The following is a 21,750-nucleotide window of genomic DNA, read 5'->3' as shown; positions in this document are numbered from 1 at the left end:
AGGAGCGGACGAATTATAGTTCAAAGGCTATTACCGTGACCGGATGTTCGCAACTAACTCGGCTGTTGTTGGATCCACATCTGACTTTCCTTGCAAAGCTAACACGCTCAATTCAAATCGACTATGAACGACTGTCTGTAAAAGGAACGGTCACCTACGAGAACAATAAATCTATGTAACAGTTCAGTTTACTCAAATTCCTCAAATTGGACCAATAATAATAGACATTTGGAAAAAAAAATCTACATTTTTCGTAAGCACGTTGTTCACGTTAGATGCAATGTTACATTGACAAAATCAATTTGAATAAGTATCAATCTAAAATAATCAATTACATTAAATCGTACGAATTCACAATCGTATTATCAATTTAATCAATTATTTCATTATTTCGTATTGATTTTAAATAGGTCGAATTTTAAAATAAGCTCTTTTTTTTCGTATATTATACGAATTAAAAAGTAACAATAAGGATCGATTTCAGTGATTCCGTTATATCGAACCGAATAGAAAAAAAAAAATACAACGAGAACTCGGTGTTACGTAATTTTGTATGAAACACGTGTTTCGGTATCAAACTAGCGTGACGGTATTGAACCGTTTTTAACCAAGCATTGAAATTTGTCACGTGTATGACAATTCTTGCTGCTGTCAATAAAATCTTTCTTTTGGGCTTCTTTTTGTTTTTTTGTTTTTTAATTTGACCAAATATATTCGGGAGTGTTCGCGCACGTACAACCTGTCAATTTTATTTTTATTTTCGAGTGTACATATCTTACGCCTACGAAAAGTGTCGCTGCTCATTCGTGAACATCGAAAGAACGAACAACGATGATGAATCATTCCGCGAATCGGATATAAAGAAGAGTTGCAATTTTTAACCGGTCACCTTCGACCGGTTTTTGATTCAGGTATAAAAATCCTTGGGACAAAATATATATAAAAGTATATATTTCGAGATAACTTATAGATAGATCATGATTTAATTAACAAAAAGAAAAAATCAACTTTTAAAGCATACAATAATCAAACACAATTTTATTTCATTACTCGTGATACAATTTTTGAAGAAAAAAAAAACAAAACAAACAATAGAAATATATCTATTTGCATAATTAATGTTCAAACTTTCGATCGAATAAAATTATTATAAGCATTCCTTATCCTTTTATATAATTAAAAAAACAAGAAAGTATAATATATTTAACATAAATGAAAACTAAAAAACAAACAGATAACTAAAATAAACGAACAAGGATAAGAACGAAAAACAAAAAGAAATTTATTTTCAGTATGGACGGGGTGAGGGGAGTGGCGGGGAACAATCAAATAACAAACAGAACAAAACCATAAGATTGACATTCATTTTCGATTATTTCAGTATACGTATACAGAATGCTTTCATTCTCATCGTTCATTCGCTTTTCTTTTCTTTATCAAGTGGTTCTATATGAAGATGAACGTTTGTGAGAGTGCAACAAAGAGTAGGAGAGAGTGAGAGAGAGAGAGAGAGAGAGGAATAGACGAGGAGAGAGCTTCGATGATAAAAAGCGTTGAGCCGATTATAGGGTAACGTCAGTCGGTGTTGTTCCTTCCTCCCTCTCGTGTTGATGATCATCGATGTGACTTTTAAATTCATAGTGTCGTGTCGTATCGTGTCGTGTAGTGTTAAGAATTTATACAGTTTTCTTTGATTTTTTTTATTGAAATTTGTGAAAATAATTGTACAAAGTAAGTGTTAACAATACGATAAATAATTATATTTAGATATATAAAATCTTTAGATTTGTTTTCAACATCGTTTGTTACTTCTTCGATTTACGATTTAAATATGTACTTGTTAAATTAATTAATTTATCTAACGTATATTTTATTGATATATCGATATACGAATGTTCTTAGGTTGATATGAACATTGAAGATCGTGAACACGTGGTTTATTTTACTGTAACAGTATTGATGAACATTAATCTATTATTTCATAGGAGATTGTTATAAGATAATCGTAATTGACGTGGGTAGATCTCGGTATTAGATAGGTAATTACCAAACCATTCTGCGAAACGTAATACGTTGGGTCCATTCTATATAATTTGTGTATGTGTATGTCTATTACGTACGATGGGCTCTTATTTCATTCATTATTCTAAAGGGAAGGGTATACAAAATTTGTGATCGTAACGAAAGAATATATTTTATTTATTGTATTAATCAAATTTTTATTATCATTATTATTATTATTATTATTATTATTATTATTATTATTATTATTTCTGTTTATTAGTGAGATTTTATATATATTACTATGGTTGCTTAGAACGAAAGTAGATCAAGAGCTTAAAGTTCAACTATTCGATAATATCGAAGATGACACCTTATTGTCGAGAAAAAATAAAAATAGTTATCTTTGATTTTATTTCATTTAAAATATATTTATTTAGTTTGAAAATAAATCATTTCTTTCTGTTGTAACGTGTAAAGAATTTATTTTATATTGTAAACACGATGATTCATTAAAATAATATATAAAATTAAATTAATAATAGTCGCGATTATTGAAATGAGATCAATATTTAAAAAAAAAATTTCTTTTTTCATAATTATGATTTTCATTTTATATATATATATATAAAAGAATAAATTTGTCAGATATTATTATAGAACGATTAGTTATACGCATTACATTTGACAAGCGAATACGATCTGAAAGAGACACCCGCATTAGTGTCATTGGCGATAACTTGAAATAAATAGCGAGAACGTAATCTCCCCTTCTTTAATAAAGCCCTTGGATTTCACTTAATACGGATATTTTATTAATAATATAATATATTATATATATCAAATGTTTTGGACTTTATATTAAAATTACTACAGAATTTATATAAAATTTTTCATTATCAAAATCATCTCTTATTTCATTATTTTATTATTTAATTAAAGATTTCACGATATTGTAACGTTTTATTTAAGATCATTGTGTTTTCTATCTATAAATATATACGTTTAAAAATTATTATAAAAAAGAAAAAAAATAGATCGGGGAGATTCGTTTTTGAATGAAAAGAAGATCAACGAGATTGATAGAAAAACTGATCCGTACGTTGTCTAGAATCGGTCGGTCAACGGTAATTTTCCCGGTGCAATGGATTACTACATTGATTTTGCTCTACACATCGTTCTTTCACTATTTACTTGTATTACCAAAGAGAAAAAGGAAAAAAAAAATACGAGACAGATAGATGAAAAGAGTAAAACTAGGAGAGCGTACAACTGTGTGACTTTTTTACAGGGTCATGCCAGTGAAAGAGTGGTTCAGAAAACTACAGCCTGTACAGCTGTACTTGGTTGTATTCTTCACAGTGGCTTTCTTCATCATCGAGATGGTGGCCAGTCATGTTACACACTCGTTAACGTTACTTCTCAACGCCTATCACATGCTCTGCAACATCATTGCAATGCTCGGCTGTCTTGTTTCGATCAAGGTAAACACACATATTATAATACATTTTAATTATTATTTTCAACCTGTTATAAAATCTCTTTTGTTTTTATTTTTTAAACGAAAAATTTCATTCACAAATTATCATTCGAAATCATTCATTCTTATAATCTAACGAACTTTTTTATTTGATCATTAGTCGACAATCAATTTTTTTTTTTACTTATAAATTTTATATTTAATTTTCTACATTAGAATCGATATTTTTATTTCTTACGATATTATTGATATATTGGAAATAACCAAACGATCGAGTTTGTCGCGAAACTTCAATTTTACGTTGTTTTTTTTTTCATCATTTACGTATTACACGACATTTTTTACAGCTTGATATACTAGACTGAAACAACTCGTGTTTTAATAATAAAAACGTATACTGTTTTGTTTTATCCAATCGTTTGTGCATTATTCCTCGTATTCACTCGGACGATTACGTTGCCATTAGGATAAGAATTACTTGCCGACAATATTCATGTCATTTTTATTATTTCGCTTTCACTTGAGTGTTCCGCAATTGAATGAACGATTTCTACTTGTTATACTCGTGAGAGATATACGGTATGTCATTTTTAAATAAAATTTCTCTTTACGTTACATACAAATTTATCATAAAAAAAAGAAAGGAAAAACAGAAACAAAAATATTGAAATATCTCTCTAAGGATCTTACGTTAGATTAAATATATATATATTAGATTAGATTAGATTAATTTTGAGAAGAATATTCAAGGATTGACTGAGAAGGGACCTTTCCTGTTTTTACAACGTTGTCTCGATAGGATTCACAAGTGTTATCTATGCTTTGTGTTGTGGTTGAGTTCTAATAAAACGATGTTGTCTTTTTAAGATACTAATTCTTCTCTAATGATCGAGTAAAAAATTATAAGTTCAGAATTTTTGATTCAATAGTCGAAAATTTGTAATATTAAATAAGTACAAGTGCAATGTAAAATTATATGTTAGAATTTTGTATGTAATATGTGTATCTCATTTCAACAATCTAATTCCAATTAACATATTTATCCTGTTATAATGAAAATATATTTTTCGATCTACTCGTCGAAAGAAAAAGAAATTAATTGTTTTTTTATTATTTCACAGTATGCTCCACGTGAACGTTATAGAAATGTTTACCATAGTAGGAACAGTTCTCTCAGAAATTCAATGATTTGTTTGGACGGTCAGGAACATGGATCGAATAATTCTTTATCTACGAAGACAAAGGTAATAATAATCATAACAGTATTTATCTTGTATGAAATATACAAAAATTATACCTATCGTATTATTTTTAGATTTTTTTTTTTTAATAATATATTTAAATAATTCGTTCGTCATTACTCTATAGATAAAATAATATATATTTTTTTCTAGCAATCACGATCGGACAGGCGAATGAGAAACAGTTTTGGATGGGTTAGGATCGATATCTTAACGATGCTGATTTGTTGCATTCTCCTTGCTTCCTTTTGTTTTTCTTTGGTAGTCGAGGCATTGCAAACATTGGTCCACATAGATCATCTCGATGAGATGCATCATCCTGTTGCTGTATTTTGCATTGGAGCAGCCGGAATTTTTCTTAATCTCTTTTGTTACATTATCATCGGTGGATTCACATTTAATCAAGGAATATTGCTACACGTAACTAATAACGGTGATGTTATATTTAGAAGGTGAATATCTATGTAAAAACATTGAAAATATTATATATATGTATATGTATTTTTAAATTAACGTGTTAACAATTTTTGTTAATATATATTAATTGTGTCATAGAATTAACATAAGTGTTATATATCGTAACACACAATTTTTATCACAATTTTATTTATTTTAGAAACGTAAAATTACAACCGGAGATAGAAGGTGAACAACAATTAGCAGAACAAACTAGAAGAAGTCCTTTAGCAGTACCAAAGATTCAAGGATTACGAAGAATATGTCGCGATGTTCTTGGTTGCCTTTACGTCATGATCGTATCAACATTAGTATACTTTACTGATTCAGGAGTAGCCAAATATTTGGATCCTTGTTTTGCCATTATTTCATCGATATCGCTCTTAGTTCTGAGCTACCCGTATAGTAATTATCATTTATTTATGGATTATGCGATAAGATAAGCTTTAAGAATTTGAAAAATCTATATATCTCTTTCTTCTTTTTTCTTTGTTCCTTTTACGTATCAATTTTTTACGTTACACAGTATATAAATACACATATCGTGATAAAAAAAATAATTAACGTATAAAACAATGTTGGATCAATAATTTGAACATTTTTTTTAATAGACATATAAATGAATTTTGATTTCTTATTCGTGATTTTCTTTTTATATTCAAAGTATAATTCGTTTAAGATTTTATTAACGATCGTATTAATGATTTTTCAGTCAAAGAATCAACGATGATATTATTACAAACCATACCAAATCACATCAACATCGATTCATTGAAGAAAGATTTACTTGAAGCTTTTCCAGGGATAGTCGATGTCCATGACTTTCACGTTTGGCAATTAACATCTCAAAAAATTATATCGACAGTTCACATAATATTTTTAAATCCAATGGTACGTATACAAGTAACGCGTGATATTTTTGATGATAATTTAAAAGAAGTAAAAAAGTAAAAAAAATCATTCTCGTCGTTGTTTCACAGGTTTTCGCTAATATCATCGATCAAATCACAGTATTTTTTATCCAAAGAGGTATAACTCAAGTGACCATACAGCCAGAATTTCATAAGGTTTGAAACAACATCATTTTATTTCACACATCGTGTGGTTTTAATATCAAGTAATAGAAAATGATTTATATTTTTCATATGTTATTATATTTTTGATTATATAGATGAAAACGAACGCAGACAAAGCCGATTGTTTGATCCGTTGTCACGGTAAACTATGCAGTTTATCGCAGTGTTGTACGAGAGAAAAACTCGAAGAACAATCGGTTTCCAAAGAATCCTTAAAAGAAGTAAACGTAATCGTTAAGGAATTGGAAGAGGAGGAGGATATCGTAGACGTTTCATCTGTGATAGATTTAAAAAAATGTCAATTGCACGATGGCGAAATTTCAAAATTAGTTCCACCTACGACAAGTGGACCAAATGATAAAGAGCCATGCAAATCGAGTGACGAAGAAGTACAAAACAAAGAAGATAATGCTAACGACAAAAGTTCCTATTCGATAAGCGTGGACGTTAATGATCAAAAACTTGCTGCTAATGACTCGAGTCACGATACCGTATCGTAATTTTGTATCGTTATTTTCTCGTTCAAGAATCGTTACTTCCTTTTTGCTCGTAAATTATTTTTTTTTTCTTTTCTCTTCTCTCTTTTTGTTTTTAATTTATTTCATTTTAGTTTTGTTTGTCTTTTCTGTTTTTTTCTTTTTTTTTTTTCTGGAAGGAAGAATCTTCCAAACGCGATAAGACTGTATTCTAGTATTAAGTATTTTTAATTGTTCACAAATAGAAACGTCTTATCAATTATTTATAAATTTTATAACGATATTAGAAAAGAAAATTAATTTAAGACGTCTTTGTTTTTTTTATAGTCAGTATCGTTATTTTATTATATATATCTAGTTATTAGATAGATAAAAATGTTTTATAAATACACAGTACAAAGGATCAATCATTAATTGCAATCCTCTAACGCATGTGTCTACGTTGATTGTTTTATTGTTTTATTTTAATCAAGTCAAACACGAAGATATTTTATTACCAGACATGTTGTATTTGACAAATCGCGAATTATAATAAATATTTTTTAAAAATGTAAATTCTCTCTTATATAGAATAGTTTATAGATTTGTGGTGATTTTTATTTTGTTGTTGTAATTAGAAGGATTAGGTGAAATTTACGTATCGTTGGCGATTCATTTATAATGTACGAATGTACGAATTTATAATGTACAATGTTTTAATATCTCTACGTAGTGGATAACATGTCCTATTGATATTATTATATAATTAAGAATAAAACAGATCTCGATTTAGTTATTGTAAATGTACAATATATATAACAATCGTTTGAATTAATTATTTAAGATACCATTGAAATCATGCAATACTATCAAATATTATTCTCGATTACTTTTACTATTGCAGTGATCAAATTTATAAATTCAATCAATCCTTTTATTGTCATAAAAATTGTTTCCACCAAACCAAAAGTGTTCGCAAAACTTTCTTTTTTCATTTTCAATTAAAAAATTGAACTTATACGCGGAACTTATACACGATTGAAGATTGAACTTTTTAAGTTTTTTACGTTGGTAACTTTATTGAATTGTTTTGATTATTAGTTAAAAATTGTAATTACTTTATTTTCCAACAAATAGATAATTTTTATTATATTATTTTTTCTAATTTTTTTAATGGTTCTTTTTTATTTTTTTATATTTTCTTTACCTCCCCTACATTTAAGTTCCTTTCATCTTTAATGTCGTTTCATAAAATTTTGTCGTTATTTTCGTTAAGAACATTTTACTTTACAATCAAAATTATAATTGTAATTTACAGACGCGTACGAGAGAGAATTTTACGTATGCATTTAAAAAATAAAAAGGAAGAAAAAGGATAAATTAAGTCGAGTCGATAAGAAGAATTCCTGCCATTACCGACGGAGGAATTTCATTTAAACTTTCTAGTATCGATCTTCGGAGATTTTTTTTTTTTAAATGATTACCAGCAACATTCCTAACCGTCAAAGAGAAAACGTGTAACTATGAATGAAACTAAAAAGAAATAAATAAAAAAAAAAAGTAAAACTCATTGAATAGGCGAATCAAAAAGTCAGTGTGTTTATTTTTTTTTCTTTGTTATAAATATATATAACAATTGATAAAAATAATAAAAAAATCTGGAAATAAATAGAACGAAATACAAACACGATATAATGAACCAACGTTGAAATGACGTTGTACGATAAGCTGCCACACTCTCTTCCAATGGAACGCAAAAGAGGTGGGGTCGTACGTGTGGATTTGTACGCGTGTGTGTGTTGAGTTACCACGTACGATTCAGTGTAGTTCCTTGAGTTTAGCTCCAACTTTCCAGTTGGTGTCGGTTCTTGGACGGAGAGTGATATGTGTGGTTGATATTCCGAATGTCTCGATGATTAAGAAAACAGTACGCAAAGAAAGATTAAAGAAAGAAGGAAAAAAAGTGAGAGAGAGAGAGAGAACGAAAAGTGTATTCTCTCTCTCACTTCTCTTATCCCTCTCATTCATAAAAGGGATATGTTGATAATAATAAATAAAAGTTACTTTTGTGCACACACAATAGAAAGTTGGAAAGAAAACATCGAAGAAAAATAACTAAAAAAAGAAATCGGTCAGAAAAAGTGTTACCAAGAAAAATGTTGATCCTTATTTTTCTCACCTGTGCTCTCTTCTGTCGAGGTAATTATTTTGACGTTGACATCACACCTGAGTAATACCTGTCTATCCGTGCTGCAGCACTCGTGTAGGAAAAAGGGAAAAGAGCAGACGCGTGTCTCGTTTTTTAACTTGTTAGGCGTAACATAATGATCACGTGGTAACCATTGAGTCACATACGGGTCTACGAATGAATTTCTTCGTTCTTGATTTCGATCATCATCAATTCCTGTTATTCCTTATGACTCGCGATAAGATTGTTAGTAGAACGATTAATTTCTAATATTCTATAATAATTTTATTTTGTTATAATGATTTTTTCTCTTTTATATCGTTTTGTTGTTTTACATATCCGTTTTCTTTTTTATTTTTATTTTAATGATTGACGGTCATAATTTTTAATTAAATAATGTGGGTTATTTTTATAACGTGTTTAGGTGAAAGTTCGAGACTAAATCGTTTAACGTAAGATAATGTGAAGAAATTTATCGATATCATTAAATATATATTTGGTAGTTGATTAATCGTATTATTTTATTTGAAACGTACTCTGTTCCTACTATTAAAAATTCAACGTGAATCATTCCTGCACCTGGACCGTTCTTTTGTCTCATGGTTCTTGAATGAAATCACGTTGATGACCTTCTTCTTCTTCTTCTTCTTCTTCTGCTCGATGCAGAACCTATATCGACAAGTGTATCGAAAATGATTTTTCTTTCTACTTTAAAGTCGTTTCATTATATCTAGTGGCTTTTTAGAACACGACCCAAGCTAATTAGTCTTATTAAGAACTAACTCGTGTCAGGGTCTCTAAGGATCAGATTTTATATAATCATAAACCTCCATACGTTTCTTTTTTTTTAATCTTTCCCTCGTACTTTCTAAGAAATACTCTATAAAAATTCAATTTCATCGAATAAAATCTTAATTGTTCTTTTTACTCTACGTTCGACCAATGTTTAATAAAATTTCACGTGTTCGATAGCACAAATACGATCCGACATTTATTTACTATTAAAATATAAAAAAAGGAGAAAAAAGATTAAAATTTGAAGAAGATTTTAATAAATGTATTTCGAAATAAGCTGGAAAAAGAAAATAATATAATTATCAAAATTCATATTAAAATAAACAAGATAAATATAGAATCGAAATTCAACTTTAGTGATTAGAATTTCATATGAGAAATTAATGTCTTTTTAATGAAACGTTAGGAGAGTTCTATTGTCAGTTTCATAACCACGTGTATACTATAGTTGATTATCTCTCAGCAGTATATCAATTCAGAAGTTAAGTACTCGTTAAATATCCCGTCGTGTGAACCGATAAGCATGATCATTTAACCTTAATATTTCTTTCATTAACGAATACTCTTAAATTTATTAATAAACAAGTATATTGTTCGTAAACAAACAAATAATCTATTAAAAGATAAATTTATTAATATATGATTTTTGACACGTTATTTTCGTTTGATCTTTTCTTATTCTATTAATTGATCTCGAACATTTTGATCTCCGAAGGAACAACATCGCGACCAAATGAATAGCACTTTTTTTTTCCAGAATTAAATTCCTTTGAAATCACGCAATAAATAGCCCTGACTTCATTGCATACGTCTAATATTAATACTGACTAACTACGTCTTATTTATGATTTATGCTAAATAACAATAGAATTCATTCTCTCTCGTCAATTTAAGAACTGCGCCGATCTTTGAAATCGTTTGGTCATTCTGTTATACCAAAATGATCGGATGAAATTCCTTGACACGAATTGTGAAATTGATGTCAGATCCTTTACGACCTTCTTTTCGATCATGAACGATATATCATTTATGCGAATACGAGTAAATTTTGTCCATCAGAATTTACAAATAAAATAAATATATTCATTATTAGTATATCTGTTAATGATTAATGAAATTTCTCTAGTAATAGAGATGTTTGTTTTTATTACTGAAAATAAAAGTATAAGTTATCTGTCATTTATATTATTTTATAACGATTACTTAAATTAATAAAGCATAGTTTTCTTTTAAATCTTTTGTATGAAGAAAAGAACTTCAGTCGATAATATTAAATACAAGTCAGGTTTATTTTCTTATTACTCATGCCGTTTTACTAGAGATCACATTGTTGAATACATATAGTATGCAAAATAATTTTACACTGTTCACCGATTAACCAAACGATTTTTTTCTCTTCGTTGTAACAGTTATTTTTCATTTGTTTCTTCGATGTTAGTATAATTGAGAAATTTATCGTTTAATATTTTGTTTTTTAATGTGATTTTGAAATATATATATTTTATTTTAAATTAAATCCTAAAGATATTGAAAGAAATATTACGACGAAAAATATAACAATTGTATTAAATTCTTATCAAAAAAAAAAGAAAAAAAAAATATGAAACCCGATTTATGTATTATAAAATTAATATTACATTACCATGTTGTATTCCTAAAAAAAATATTCCGAAATTTGGAAATGAAATCTTTCGTTTTGTTTACAAAAGATTACATCTTTATTTAATTACCTGTTATCTGTTACCAGCTGGTCTAGGATAGACCACATGTTTTCTTATCCTGCTCTATCTCCATCCTTTCATTCTCTGTGGGATGTCCATTATTTATCTTATGTGTATTCTCAAAACAACAGTGAAGTTTATCGTACTAACTTCCCTTGAGATATGTAAAAACATCGTTAACAAATCTTTCTTCTTTTATCTTTTTATTTTAAATTTCGAATTTTCGTAGATTGTTCGAAATCGAATCATGAAAGAAAAAGAAAAAAAAAGAAACAAAAAAAATAACTCTCGTAGAGGAAGCATTCTCGAACATGCGAATGATTTTTTTCACAATATCAATATATATATTTTTATGCAAATTATTTCATCAAAATAATATCTATCTATTGCGATATAAGTGAAATTTTTTCGACATTTATTTTATCAGTGACATAGAATGTTTCCTTTCTTTTTTTCTATCTTCTCAGAAATGATAAGTAATATTCTAGAATTTTCTATATCTCACTTCAGTCGTTATTTATATACTAGATATTATAGAGTAAACTATTTTGATATAGATATAAATTAATTTAATAAAGAACAAATTGTTCTTAATATCTTTATATTATTTTCTTCTCATAATTTGTACGTACCACGCATATTATACATGTATAATATGTCTCTTATTTTTCACTAACATCGGAAACGGAAAACAATTTTCTTCGCATTTTAATGCAAAAGTGAAAAAAGTTTTCCATTTCATATTATATATCCAATCTTTTCCAGATAGTTAATAACTATTTAGTGATCAACGTTTAGTTCCTTATCAATTTCATAATTTCTAATATCCCAGTATTGCTAAATTATTTCCATAATTGAGATAGATGCTTAGGTAAATCTAAAATATCCAAATTTCCAGTTTAAAAACTCTCCAATTATTTTCATTATATCTCTATTTATTTGTTTGTTTAATGAATCCAATGATAGTCAACTTTTAAACGTTACCAAATATTATCAGATTCAATTAATATTATCAAAATTGTGCTATCCTATAGGGAATATTTCTACAAGAAAAATACTAAGAAATTTTTTCTCCAGCCCAATATATACATATACATATACATATATATATAAAGTACATAGAAATTTTAATACAAAATTTGTTGAAATAATAACACGAGATAAGTTGAAGTAATCAAACAATAATCGTCATTCACAGTTCAATAATGATTTGTTTCAAGCTTTCGGTCTCTTTTCGAATCATAAAAATCGTGCAAGCTGAGTGAGCTTTTGATAACGAGAGAACTTTTATCAAGAGAAAAAGGATTTCCTTCCCAGCCACGGTCGCGTTGCGTCGCGTAGAAATGAATATTTTAACCGAGCGGATGCGTATATTTCACAGGAGAAAATAATACAAATATAAAAGCAAACAAAAAAAGCAGATAAAACCAATCATCCGCAGGACATTGCGGTTTAGGACTTGTTTCTCTTTACCACAGACGTTAATCGAGTCGTAATTTCTTTTGTCCTTTTTTCTTTTTTCACGCTTCGTTCAGAGCAAAAATGAAAAAAAAATTTCATTTCCTTTTATTATTATTGCAAATATAATATATTTACGTTAAAAAAAAAAGAAAAGAAGCTATTAAGAAAAAACATCTTAATATTTTCCGTTGTAAATTAATAATTAATCATTATTTTGTCGGCATGTTTTTAATCATTTTCATTGCGAATTTTGTAATTGTTAAAAAACGTTGATACATCGACATTGTTTAAAACGTACGAATAAATGTTCTAAATTGAGAAATATGAATTTTGAAAAATCGAGGATCATAATTTTATCGTATTCTATTTTTTTTTTGTTTACAGTGTCATGTCAAGAAAGACCTATCATTATAAGTCCAGAAGGAAACGAAATTATTATAAATGCTGGAGATCCTATAATATTTTCTTGCAAAGGTTATCAGAAAATTTTCTTTTTCTATCCAACGAATTACGGATCGGACGAAAAAGTATCTAAAAAGGTTATCATCGTAAAATCTTGTAATATTTTACTTTTGTTTTTTTTTAATACTTTTTTTTCTTCTCAATTTAAATAGAAATATGTATATAAAGTAAAGTATTTATTTTATCTAGGTTATATCATCGAATGTAGAAGCAAACGAAACTAATACAATTGATGGAAATATTATTTACAATTTTTCTCGACGTAAATCCGTACCTGGTGATACGGGATGGTATGGTTGCTCTTATCACAACAGAACAATCACTCGAAAGGATTACGACGATCCTGAATTTAGTTGGGTTTACGTTTACGTGGATTGTATGTATAAAAAAAAAAATTAGCAATAATATATTAAAGATAAAACGATCGTTTCAATTTGAAATGATATATTAATATTATGCGAATTATAAAAATATTTTTTAGCACCTACCAGTTCGTTCGTCGAAAATGTAGTAGAAACTGTGAAAGGAGTAACTGGTACTACGGCTCTTATACCATGTCGACCAACTTTGCCTAGCTTGAAAGTTACTTTATTCGATCAATACGACGATGTAAGCGTTATTTTCTTATATTTTTTAATCATCTAACAAATATCATTTGAGAGGTAATATCAATCGATAAAATTGCAAAATGTATAACAATAATCTATTAACTTTATGATTGGTTAAACGGCAGGAAATTGAAATAGGAGGTACTATCTCATACGATCCAAAATTTGGATATCAGATGGACAATCTTAGTTTGTATGAAAGTGGCCTTTTTGTATGTTCAATCACGAGAGACGGTAAAAAATACGATGTCAATTATCATTTGGATGTGTTTAGTAAGTATATCAACGAAACACGTTGTTATATTATTTCTATAGAATTTTCATCATTTTTTGTAAACTTATGCAAACAACGAATTATCGTTAAAATATGGAGTCAATTTTGTCTTCATTTTTATTAATGGAATAAATTGATTTCATTTTGACAAAATTCAACACGTAAGACTGTCAAATTGATGAATAGAAAAGAAATACACACACACACACACACACACACACATATATATATAAAAATAATTCGATTGGATTTTCGTAACAGTCAAACAAGATATACATCAACCAATAATCATAATGGATACTTTAAGACACGTGATTTATGGTCAAACTTTGCGTGTTAATTGTACGATTGACTTGGAAGAAAAGTTACTTCCATTTCAATTTCAATGGATATCACCCACTAATGTAAGTTTATCAAATTAATTGTTATTATTTCATAGAAATAAGAAAAAATTTGATATATATATATATATATGTTAAATTAAATTTTAGAATACACGAATGAGCCAACATCAGCAAATCATTAGGACTGAACGGAAATTATTGCACGTGACCTCAGAAATGACCATACAGAATGTGAAGGAAGAGGATGAGGGAGAGTACGAGTGTGAAATTAAGATTCATGGATCCTCTAATAGAGCGAAGATGAATTTAACGATACATGGCTAGTTTTTATTTTTACTAAAGGAAAAAAAAAGAAAATAAATCAGAAATGTGGACCGTTTATTTTAAAAGTGGTGTAAATCCATTTTCTCTTGTTTCGAGAAAAAAATGAAATGTTAATATATCTGTTGTCTGCTAATTTCATTTACTGATCAATTTTAAATTGTATAAAACATACAAATATTTTAAGAAATAAAACACGGTCTAGTGTATATATATATATATTATATATATTTAATATATATTAATTTAATTTAATATTATAATATTATATATTATTATATAATATTAATTTAATATATATATATTATATATATTTATAATATATTATATATATTTTGTTTTTCTCCAGATCCAAATGAAAAATATATCAATTTGACATCACAAGATTCAAACAGAAATTATCGAAAGAAAGAAAATAGCCACGTTATATATGTCGTTTACTATGACGCTTTTCCCGAAGTCCAATTAAAATGGTACGTAAAATAATATTTATTTATTGTTGAAATTTTCTTTAAGATTCTTTAACGTTATAAAATAACTTTCGAATAAGGTTTCACGAAGAAAGAGAGATTACGGACGATTGGTCGATCCCAAAGGAAACAAAATACGCCGTAACTAAAACTCCAATGAAAACGATATTACAAGTAAATCGATTAAAACTCGAGGATAGTGGAACATATACGCTTGAAGCTGCCAACGAACATGAAAACAAATCTCTCAATTTTTCATTGTCCGTTTTAGGTAATTAAAGGATAATTTTACAATGAATTATTACTTTCTTTTTCTTTTTTTGTTCTTATTTATTTTTCTTTTTTTTTGATTTTTTAATAATTTTCTTTTTTATTTCAGCCAAACCGACATTATTATTCGATGAGATCGAATCATATTATTCGCTTGGTCAAATTTCCGATATTTATTGTACAGCGATTGCTTCTCCAAAACCAAAATTTTATTGGAGTTTTCTAGAATGTCCTTATTATCCATCCGAGATGAATTCTAATCTCATTAAATTAAATGTAATTAAGATCATTTTACACAATTATCTGCGCGTTGTCCCATTTTAATATGATTTTATTATTTTATCACATGATAATTTGCAAAATTTTGTGAGCAAGTTTTTTTTTTATTTAAAGAATAATTTGAGTCCCCTTAATTATTATTATAGGGGACGCTAAGTATACAAGAAAAATTTGAAAAAAAAAAAAAAGAAAATTGTTTTTATAATTTATTTTACAGTATAATCATTTATATTATCATATATAGTAGTTCATGAAATTAATTTACTTTTTACTTCGTTCACTATCGTAATTACTGATTATAATTATAATTGTTTTCTTAGCATACGACGGAAACACTACAAAAGCATTTTCGTTCTAAAGCAACTATGAAAATTAAAATGTCCGGCATCATCAATTGTACAGCTTGTAATTCGGAAGGATGCGATTCGAATTTCAGTAATGTTATAGTGTCTGGTAGGTATATTTTGCTTTTTGTTTTTTTTTTTTTACATTACTTTCCTTTTAATATTTTATATAAAATTTGATTTATTTTTTAAATCAACGACAACGATCTAACGAAATTAAATTATCGAATAACAAATATTTGAAATCTTACGATATTAATCTTTGATTAATTTGTATTAATAATAATAATAATTATATTAGACGCAGATGGTATCAAAGACTTTGGTATAATAGAACCAAAAGGAGAGATTATAGAAAGCGATGACATCGAAGTCATTTGTGCTGCTTCTATTTATAATTATACGAATAATATTTTATGGTTGGACAGTGACAAGAAGGCGATATCAGAAAATGGTAAAAATAAAACTTAACAAACGTATTATTGAACAAAATAATGTATTTCTAATTGAAAAAGTTTATTTACATATTTATCAAATTTTTCAGAGAGAATAAAAGTTTCTTATAAGACAACTTCGTTCACTTATCGCGCGATATTGCAAATAAAAAATGTTCATCCTAATGACTCGATGATTTATTATTGTATTGGAAAAAGTAAGGATGGGCTGAACAGCACTTTTGATTACGAATTGGTGGTTAAGAGTAATTATCATAATAATAATAATGACAAAATATTAATAACTAATTGTAACAATTATTGATCTAACAATTGTTTCATTTTCAGGACAGGAAAAACCTTCGTTTCAGTATGTTAATTTAAATGAGACCGATTTGATAATTAATTTCGGCAGAGAAAATCACAAACTCATTATTTTGAAGTGTCATGTAAATGGTACGCCGACACCAAAAGTTACATGGTATAAGGTAAGACTATATTCATTTCTTAAATATTATATACTATATATCTGTATATATGTATGTATAAAAATTCTGTGTCATTTTTAGAATAACGTGAAAATAAAAAACAGCGAACAGTACGAATGTAAGAAAAATAATCAAGAACTTTACATAAAATTTTTTTTTGAAAACGATAGCGGGAAATATTTTTGTAGAGCTGAAAATCGTTTTGGAACAATAGAGGCTTATCAAAATATATCTATAATGGGTATGCTATTGACAATTGAAATTAATAGAAAAATCATTGAACGTTCTTATTATTTTTTTTTTTTTTATATATGTACATGTAATATTATGTTTTTGCAGGAAAAGAATTACCTAAGGGATTAATAATCTTAATCGTCATTTTGGTAATCATACTGATTATCTTGATACTGTACTTTACAATTAAATTTCGTCGTGAAAAGGTAAGAAAGTTTAAAAAAAAAAAGAACAAGCGACGCAATGAAAAATGAAAAAAAAAAAAAATAACACGTTTATTCTATTTTGATAATTGTACAGAAAATGAGAAAAGAGTTATTAGAAACCGGTCTGATGCATTTCGAGGAAGGTGCTCTGGAATGTTTGAATTCGGAATTGACAGTAGATGACCAAGCGGAATTACTTCCTTACGATAAGAAATGGGAATTTCCAAGGGAAAGGTTAAAGCTTGGTAATATCTAAAGATTATATATCTTTAACATATTCGATAACCCCCATGCGTCACAAGTGTTACGTATATACGACATTTATATATATAGAATACATTTTTGATTTTATTTTTATATACTTCATATGTATATAAATTAATAATTATGAGATAGTGTATAAAGCAATTAAAAGAAAAAATTATGATACGCAATTACGATTTTTCCGTGTATATTTATTGATCGTTTTAATGAGAATAATGTATTTAATGATAATTTAAATGAATACTTTTGTTAACAATAATTTAGGAAAACAATTGGGTAGTGGAGCATTCGGGGTAGTTATGAAAGCTGAAGCTCAAGGAATAAGTGATAGGGAAACTGTAACAACGGTTGCAGTCAAAATGGTACGACGTACGACAGAACCAACATACGTTCGTGCTCTTGCAAGTGAATTAAAGATTATGGTACATCTTGGTAAACATTTGAACGTCGTCAATCTTTTGGGTGCTTGCACGAAAAATATTTACAAACGTATGTGTTATTGTGCTATCGATATTTCTCGTTTTATATTCAAAATGAATCGTAATTGAAATAATATATCCAATTTGTTTTGTATTGTTTTATTTTGTTTTTCCTTGACTTAGGCGAATTATTGGTCATCGTTGAGTACTGTCGATTTGGTAATTTACACAATTTTTTATTGAGACACAGAATGGACTTTATCAATCAAATCGATCCTTCAACCGGTAAATTTGATCCCACGATCGGAATCGATCGTCTCACGAGAACTGCCAGTATTAGCAGTGATAACAGGTTTGTTTGCGTTCCCCCGACATATATTATTTTCTTTCTTATTTTTATAACACATATATTTCATGTCTCGGTATATTGTATATTAATCACATTTATTCATCCTATCATATACATTATGTTATGATTATTCATTTAATGCCAAATGTGTTTGAAATACTAGCAAGTATCATTTAATATTTCTAATCAAGATTATCGTAATGATAGTTGATCTTCTAATGGATATTAATTGTAATAGTTATTACTAAAATATAGTAAATAATAATAATCTTTCGCTTTGATCGTTAATATCAATGGATAACACGAGAATGTGGGTTGGAGAAATGTGCATGCAATGGGCTGCGGTTTAACGACTCTTCCTTTTTCTCTTCTGCCCGTACGATAGGATAAAATATGCGGCATTGTCATTTTCTCGCAGTACCAGTGTAAATTCCGGTTCCGAGATGATACACTATTATGCTCCTAATACAACGGATTCTCAAGATACGTGTATGTCACCGGATGGCTGTATACTCAGCAATAATTCATCTCAACCTGGCTGGAGATCCAATTATCGTGGTGATTATAAGGATCATAATCTAAAGCCAATTTGTACTCAAGATCTTTTATCTTGGGCATTTCAAGTGGCTCGTGGTATGGAATATCTTAGTCAGAGGAAAGTAAGTAATTATAATTTGAATAAACATTGATTGACACAAAAGATGTCAATGCATGTTAAATCGTTATCAAAATTTACACTTAATATCACACTTTGATCGAATTAATTAAAATCTATTCGTATATGATATATTAGGTATTACACGGTGATTTAGCAGCAAGAAACATATTACTTGCTGAGGATAACATAGTCAAAATCTGTGACTTTGGTTTGGCGAAAACAATGTACAAAGATGGTAATTACAAGAAGAAAGGTGATGGACCATTGCCCATAAAATGGATGGCCATCGAATCGATAAGAGATCGAGTGTTTTCTACACAGTCGGATATATGGTCTTTTGGAATAGTTCTTTGGGAATTCTTCACTTTGGCTGAAACTCCGTATCCAGGTATGGAAGCTGAGATACAGTATCAGAAATTGATAGAAGGTTATAGAATGGATATACCAACGTATGCCACTCCAGATATGTAAGTAAACTTAAAAACATATATATTTATATATGTTATGCATATTTTATAATGCATTTATAAAGGATCGTATATATGATAAAATATTTTATAGATTAAACAAATTAGCTTTCATTCTAATTATCACTTTATAGATACAATATAATGTTGCAATGCTGGAAAGCAAATCCAACTTTGCGTCCAGGTTTCACAAAATTGGTAAAAAGCATAGGTGATTTGTTAGAGGAAAACGTAAAAATGGTGAGTCATTATTTTAAATAACTTACGATCAATGGAATATCTAAGAAAAAAGAAAAAACTCTGTTTAACGTAATATAAATGATTTGTTTTATTTTAATGATTTATAGCATTATATAACTCTGAACACACCGTACATGGATATGAACACGATGATTTTGGATGGAAAGAACGATTATCTCACGATGATGTCCGCACCCGATCACACAGTTCTGTCATTGCCCATTCGTGATTACGTGAATTCTCCTGTTTCGGAAAATCCACCAGATTCAGCATATTTGTGTATGAGTCCGACAAATAAAAGAGACGAGTCGGGTATATTTAGTCCTAGAGTGGATTCCGAAAAATTACATTTCGAATTTCCTTCAGTGACGTCTGATACTGAGGATGCAATTGAATTATCACCTATGTTAAAAAACGTAGATGATCCTTATTTAAAACCGATAAACGTGCACGAACGAAGAGCAGAGTTTGCTCGTAAACGACAAATAGCAAACGTTAAACCAATCGAACGAATTAATAGTACGGATTCTGGTTATTGTAACGCACCGCGAAATTTTCATTTGATAGATTTAAACGGGAAATTGAATGAAAATGATCGAAAGGATGAGGAAGGAGAAAAGAGGGAGGAAGAAGGACAAGAAAAAAACGATCATGATCGGACGGATTCCATTCCAAAGAAAAAAGAATTCACACCGTCCATTATAAGAACTCAAGACAATTATGTGAACATGCCTAAACAGAAAAATGATTTAAAAAGGGACACACCTGACAGTTTTAGTAATCCCAGTTACATTATGATGGGAAAGGAACTCAATCATTCGGTAGTGTGACTTATTAGTTGATCTCGTTTTTCGGAGATTTATTAAAGTGGACAATCGAGAATCTATATTTTTAAATAGGATTTTTTTTTTAACTTCAAGGATAATCGAAACATGTGAATATTTTTTTAAAAACTCGATTACGTTAACGCAAAGTTTTATTGTAATTCGAGTTGTTACTTATACCGTTTGATGTAGATTTCATCAAAAATTTCTATCGAATTACGTGTTTCAAAATAAATGACTATATTTTTCGAGAAAACGAATTTAATATAGGATAAGGTATTAGGTTTTAGGGAATCATTTCATTTGTCATTTGTCATTTGTCATTAATATCTTCCTCGCGAATATTTCCTCTTCGTTTAACAATAAGTACAAAAATTCGATGTTTCTCAGGTACACATTTTTGTTGTTGTTTTAAATATAACTTATAAAATAATTAAATTTTTTAAGAGAAAGATTTTTTATTTTTATCGCAAAATCATAAAATCGGACACACTGCATTACATTGCAGGATTTTTTCATTTTTGTTTTTTTTTTTATATAAATGTAATAATAATAAACGAGATAATATATAAAATCGTTGATTTTAACATGTCCGTATTGTATATATTATCTTACGATACAACAATATTACCAATCGGTAAAATGAATGTACAATATTTTATGATTAGTGGATATTTTACGCGAGTTAAACAATAAGTGTGTGCTTGGTAATTCTTAAATATCTTAATAAATACAAACGTATAATGAGTTAATTATTAAGTCATACATAATACAGTACAAGAAGGATGTATGTGTATATGTGTAATAATGTGATTCTTACGTTTCACTATGTTCATATTAATAATTATAATTTCTACAAATAATAAAGTTACGACAATTGTGTCGTTGCTTCGAACAAATCAATGTAGATTTTTATCTTAT

General features: G+C 28.2%; 2 protein-coding genes across 3 annotated transcripts; both read left to right on the top strand.

The window, feature by feature from the left end:
- The first annotated feature begins 1,562 nt into the window (after positions 1–1,562).
- On the top strand, positions 1,563–7,011 carry LOC122516117 (zinc/cadmium resistance protein). Its single transcript, XM_043633688.1, has 8 exons — positions 1,563–1,731; positions 3,293–3,485; positions 4,603–4,725; positions 4,876–5,174; positions 5,339–5,583; positions 5,891–6,069; positions 6,159–6,245; positions 6,350–7,011. The coding sequence occupies exons 2-8, from the start codon at positions 3,297–3,299 to the stop codon at positions 6,752–6,754; spliced, it is 1,527 nt and encodes a 508-aa protein (XP_043489623.1). The 5' UTR covers positions 1,563–1,731; positions 3,293–3,296; the 3' UTR covers positions 6,755–7,011.
- A 1,389-nt stretch (positions 7,012–8,400) lies between these two features.
- Positions 8,401–21,728, top strand: LOC122516114 (vascular endothelial growth factor receptor 1). 2 transcript variants are annotated; one of them, XM_043633683.1, is made up of 23 exons: positions 8,401–8,908; positions 13,259–13,413; positions 13,526–13,712; positions 13,818–13,945; positions 14,070–14,217; positions 14,480–14,622; positions 14,710–14,881; positions 15,233–15,356; positions 15,434–15,624; positions 15,733–15,899; positions 16,223–16,355; positions 16,548–16,700; positions 16,791–16,946; positions 17,029–17,168; positions 17,250–17,409; positions 17,508–17,608; positions 17,703–17,853; positions 18,137–18,361; positions 18,475–18,643; positions 19,026–19,299; positions 19,434–19,765; positions 19,900–20,005; positions 20,113–21,728. In XM_043633683.1, exons 1-23 carry the CDS (start codon positions 8,866–8,868, stop codon positions 20,833–20,835), a joined length of 4,281 nt encoding a protein of 1,426 aa, XP_043489618.1. In that variant the 5' UTR covers positions 8,401–8,865; the 3' UTR covers positions 20,836–21,728. The 2 variants fall into 2 exon arrangements, with proteins under 2 accessions (XP_043489618.1, XP_043489619.1); XM_043633684.1 differs by having other exon boundaries at positions 8,402–8,908; positions 19,059–19,299.
- The last annotated feature ends 22 nt before the right edge of the window (positions 21,729–21,750 follow it).

The sequence above is a fragment of the Polistes fuscatus genome, unplaced genomic scaffold (assembly GCF_010416935.1).
Source record: "Polistes fuscatus isolate 324 unplaced genomic scaffold, CU_Pfus_HIC Scaffold2, whole genome shotgun sequence".
In the NCBI taxonomy this organism is placed as follows: Eukaryota; Metazoa; Arthropoda; class Insecta; order Hymenoptera; family Vespidae; genus Polistes; species Polistes fuscatus.
The sequence above is the reverse complement of the archived record's forward strand: the minus strand, read 5'-3'. Positions and strand labels throughout refer to the sequence as shown.

Coding starts and splice junctions, on each gene's coding strand:
- LOC122516117 (XM_043633688.1), top strand. CDS start 3,297: ATGCCAGTGAAAGAGTGGTTCAGAAAACTACAGCCTGTACAGCTGTAC. Junction 5,175..5,338: donor GGTGATGTTATATTTAGAAG/GTGAATATCTAT, acceptor TATTTATTTTAG/AAACGTAAAATTACAACCGG. Junction 6,246..6,349: donor TACAGCCAGAATTTCATAAG/GTTTGAAACAAC, acceptor TTGATTATATAG/ATGAAAACGAACGCAGACAA.
- LOC122516114 (XM_043633683.1), top strand. CDS start 8,866: ATGTTGATCCTTATTTTTCTCACCTGTGCTCTCTTCTGTCGAG. Junction 16,701..16,790: donor GAAGGCGATATCAGAAAATG/GTAAAAATAAAA, acceptor CAAATTTTTCAG/AGAGAATAAAAGTTTCTTAT. Junction 16,947..17,028: donor TTACGAATTGGTGGTTAAGA/GTAATTATCATA, acceptor TTTCATTTTCAG/GACAGGAAAAACCTTCGTTT.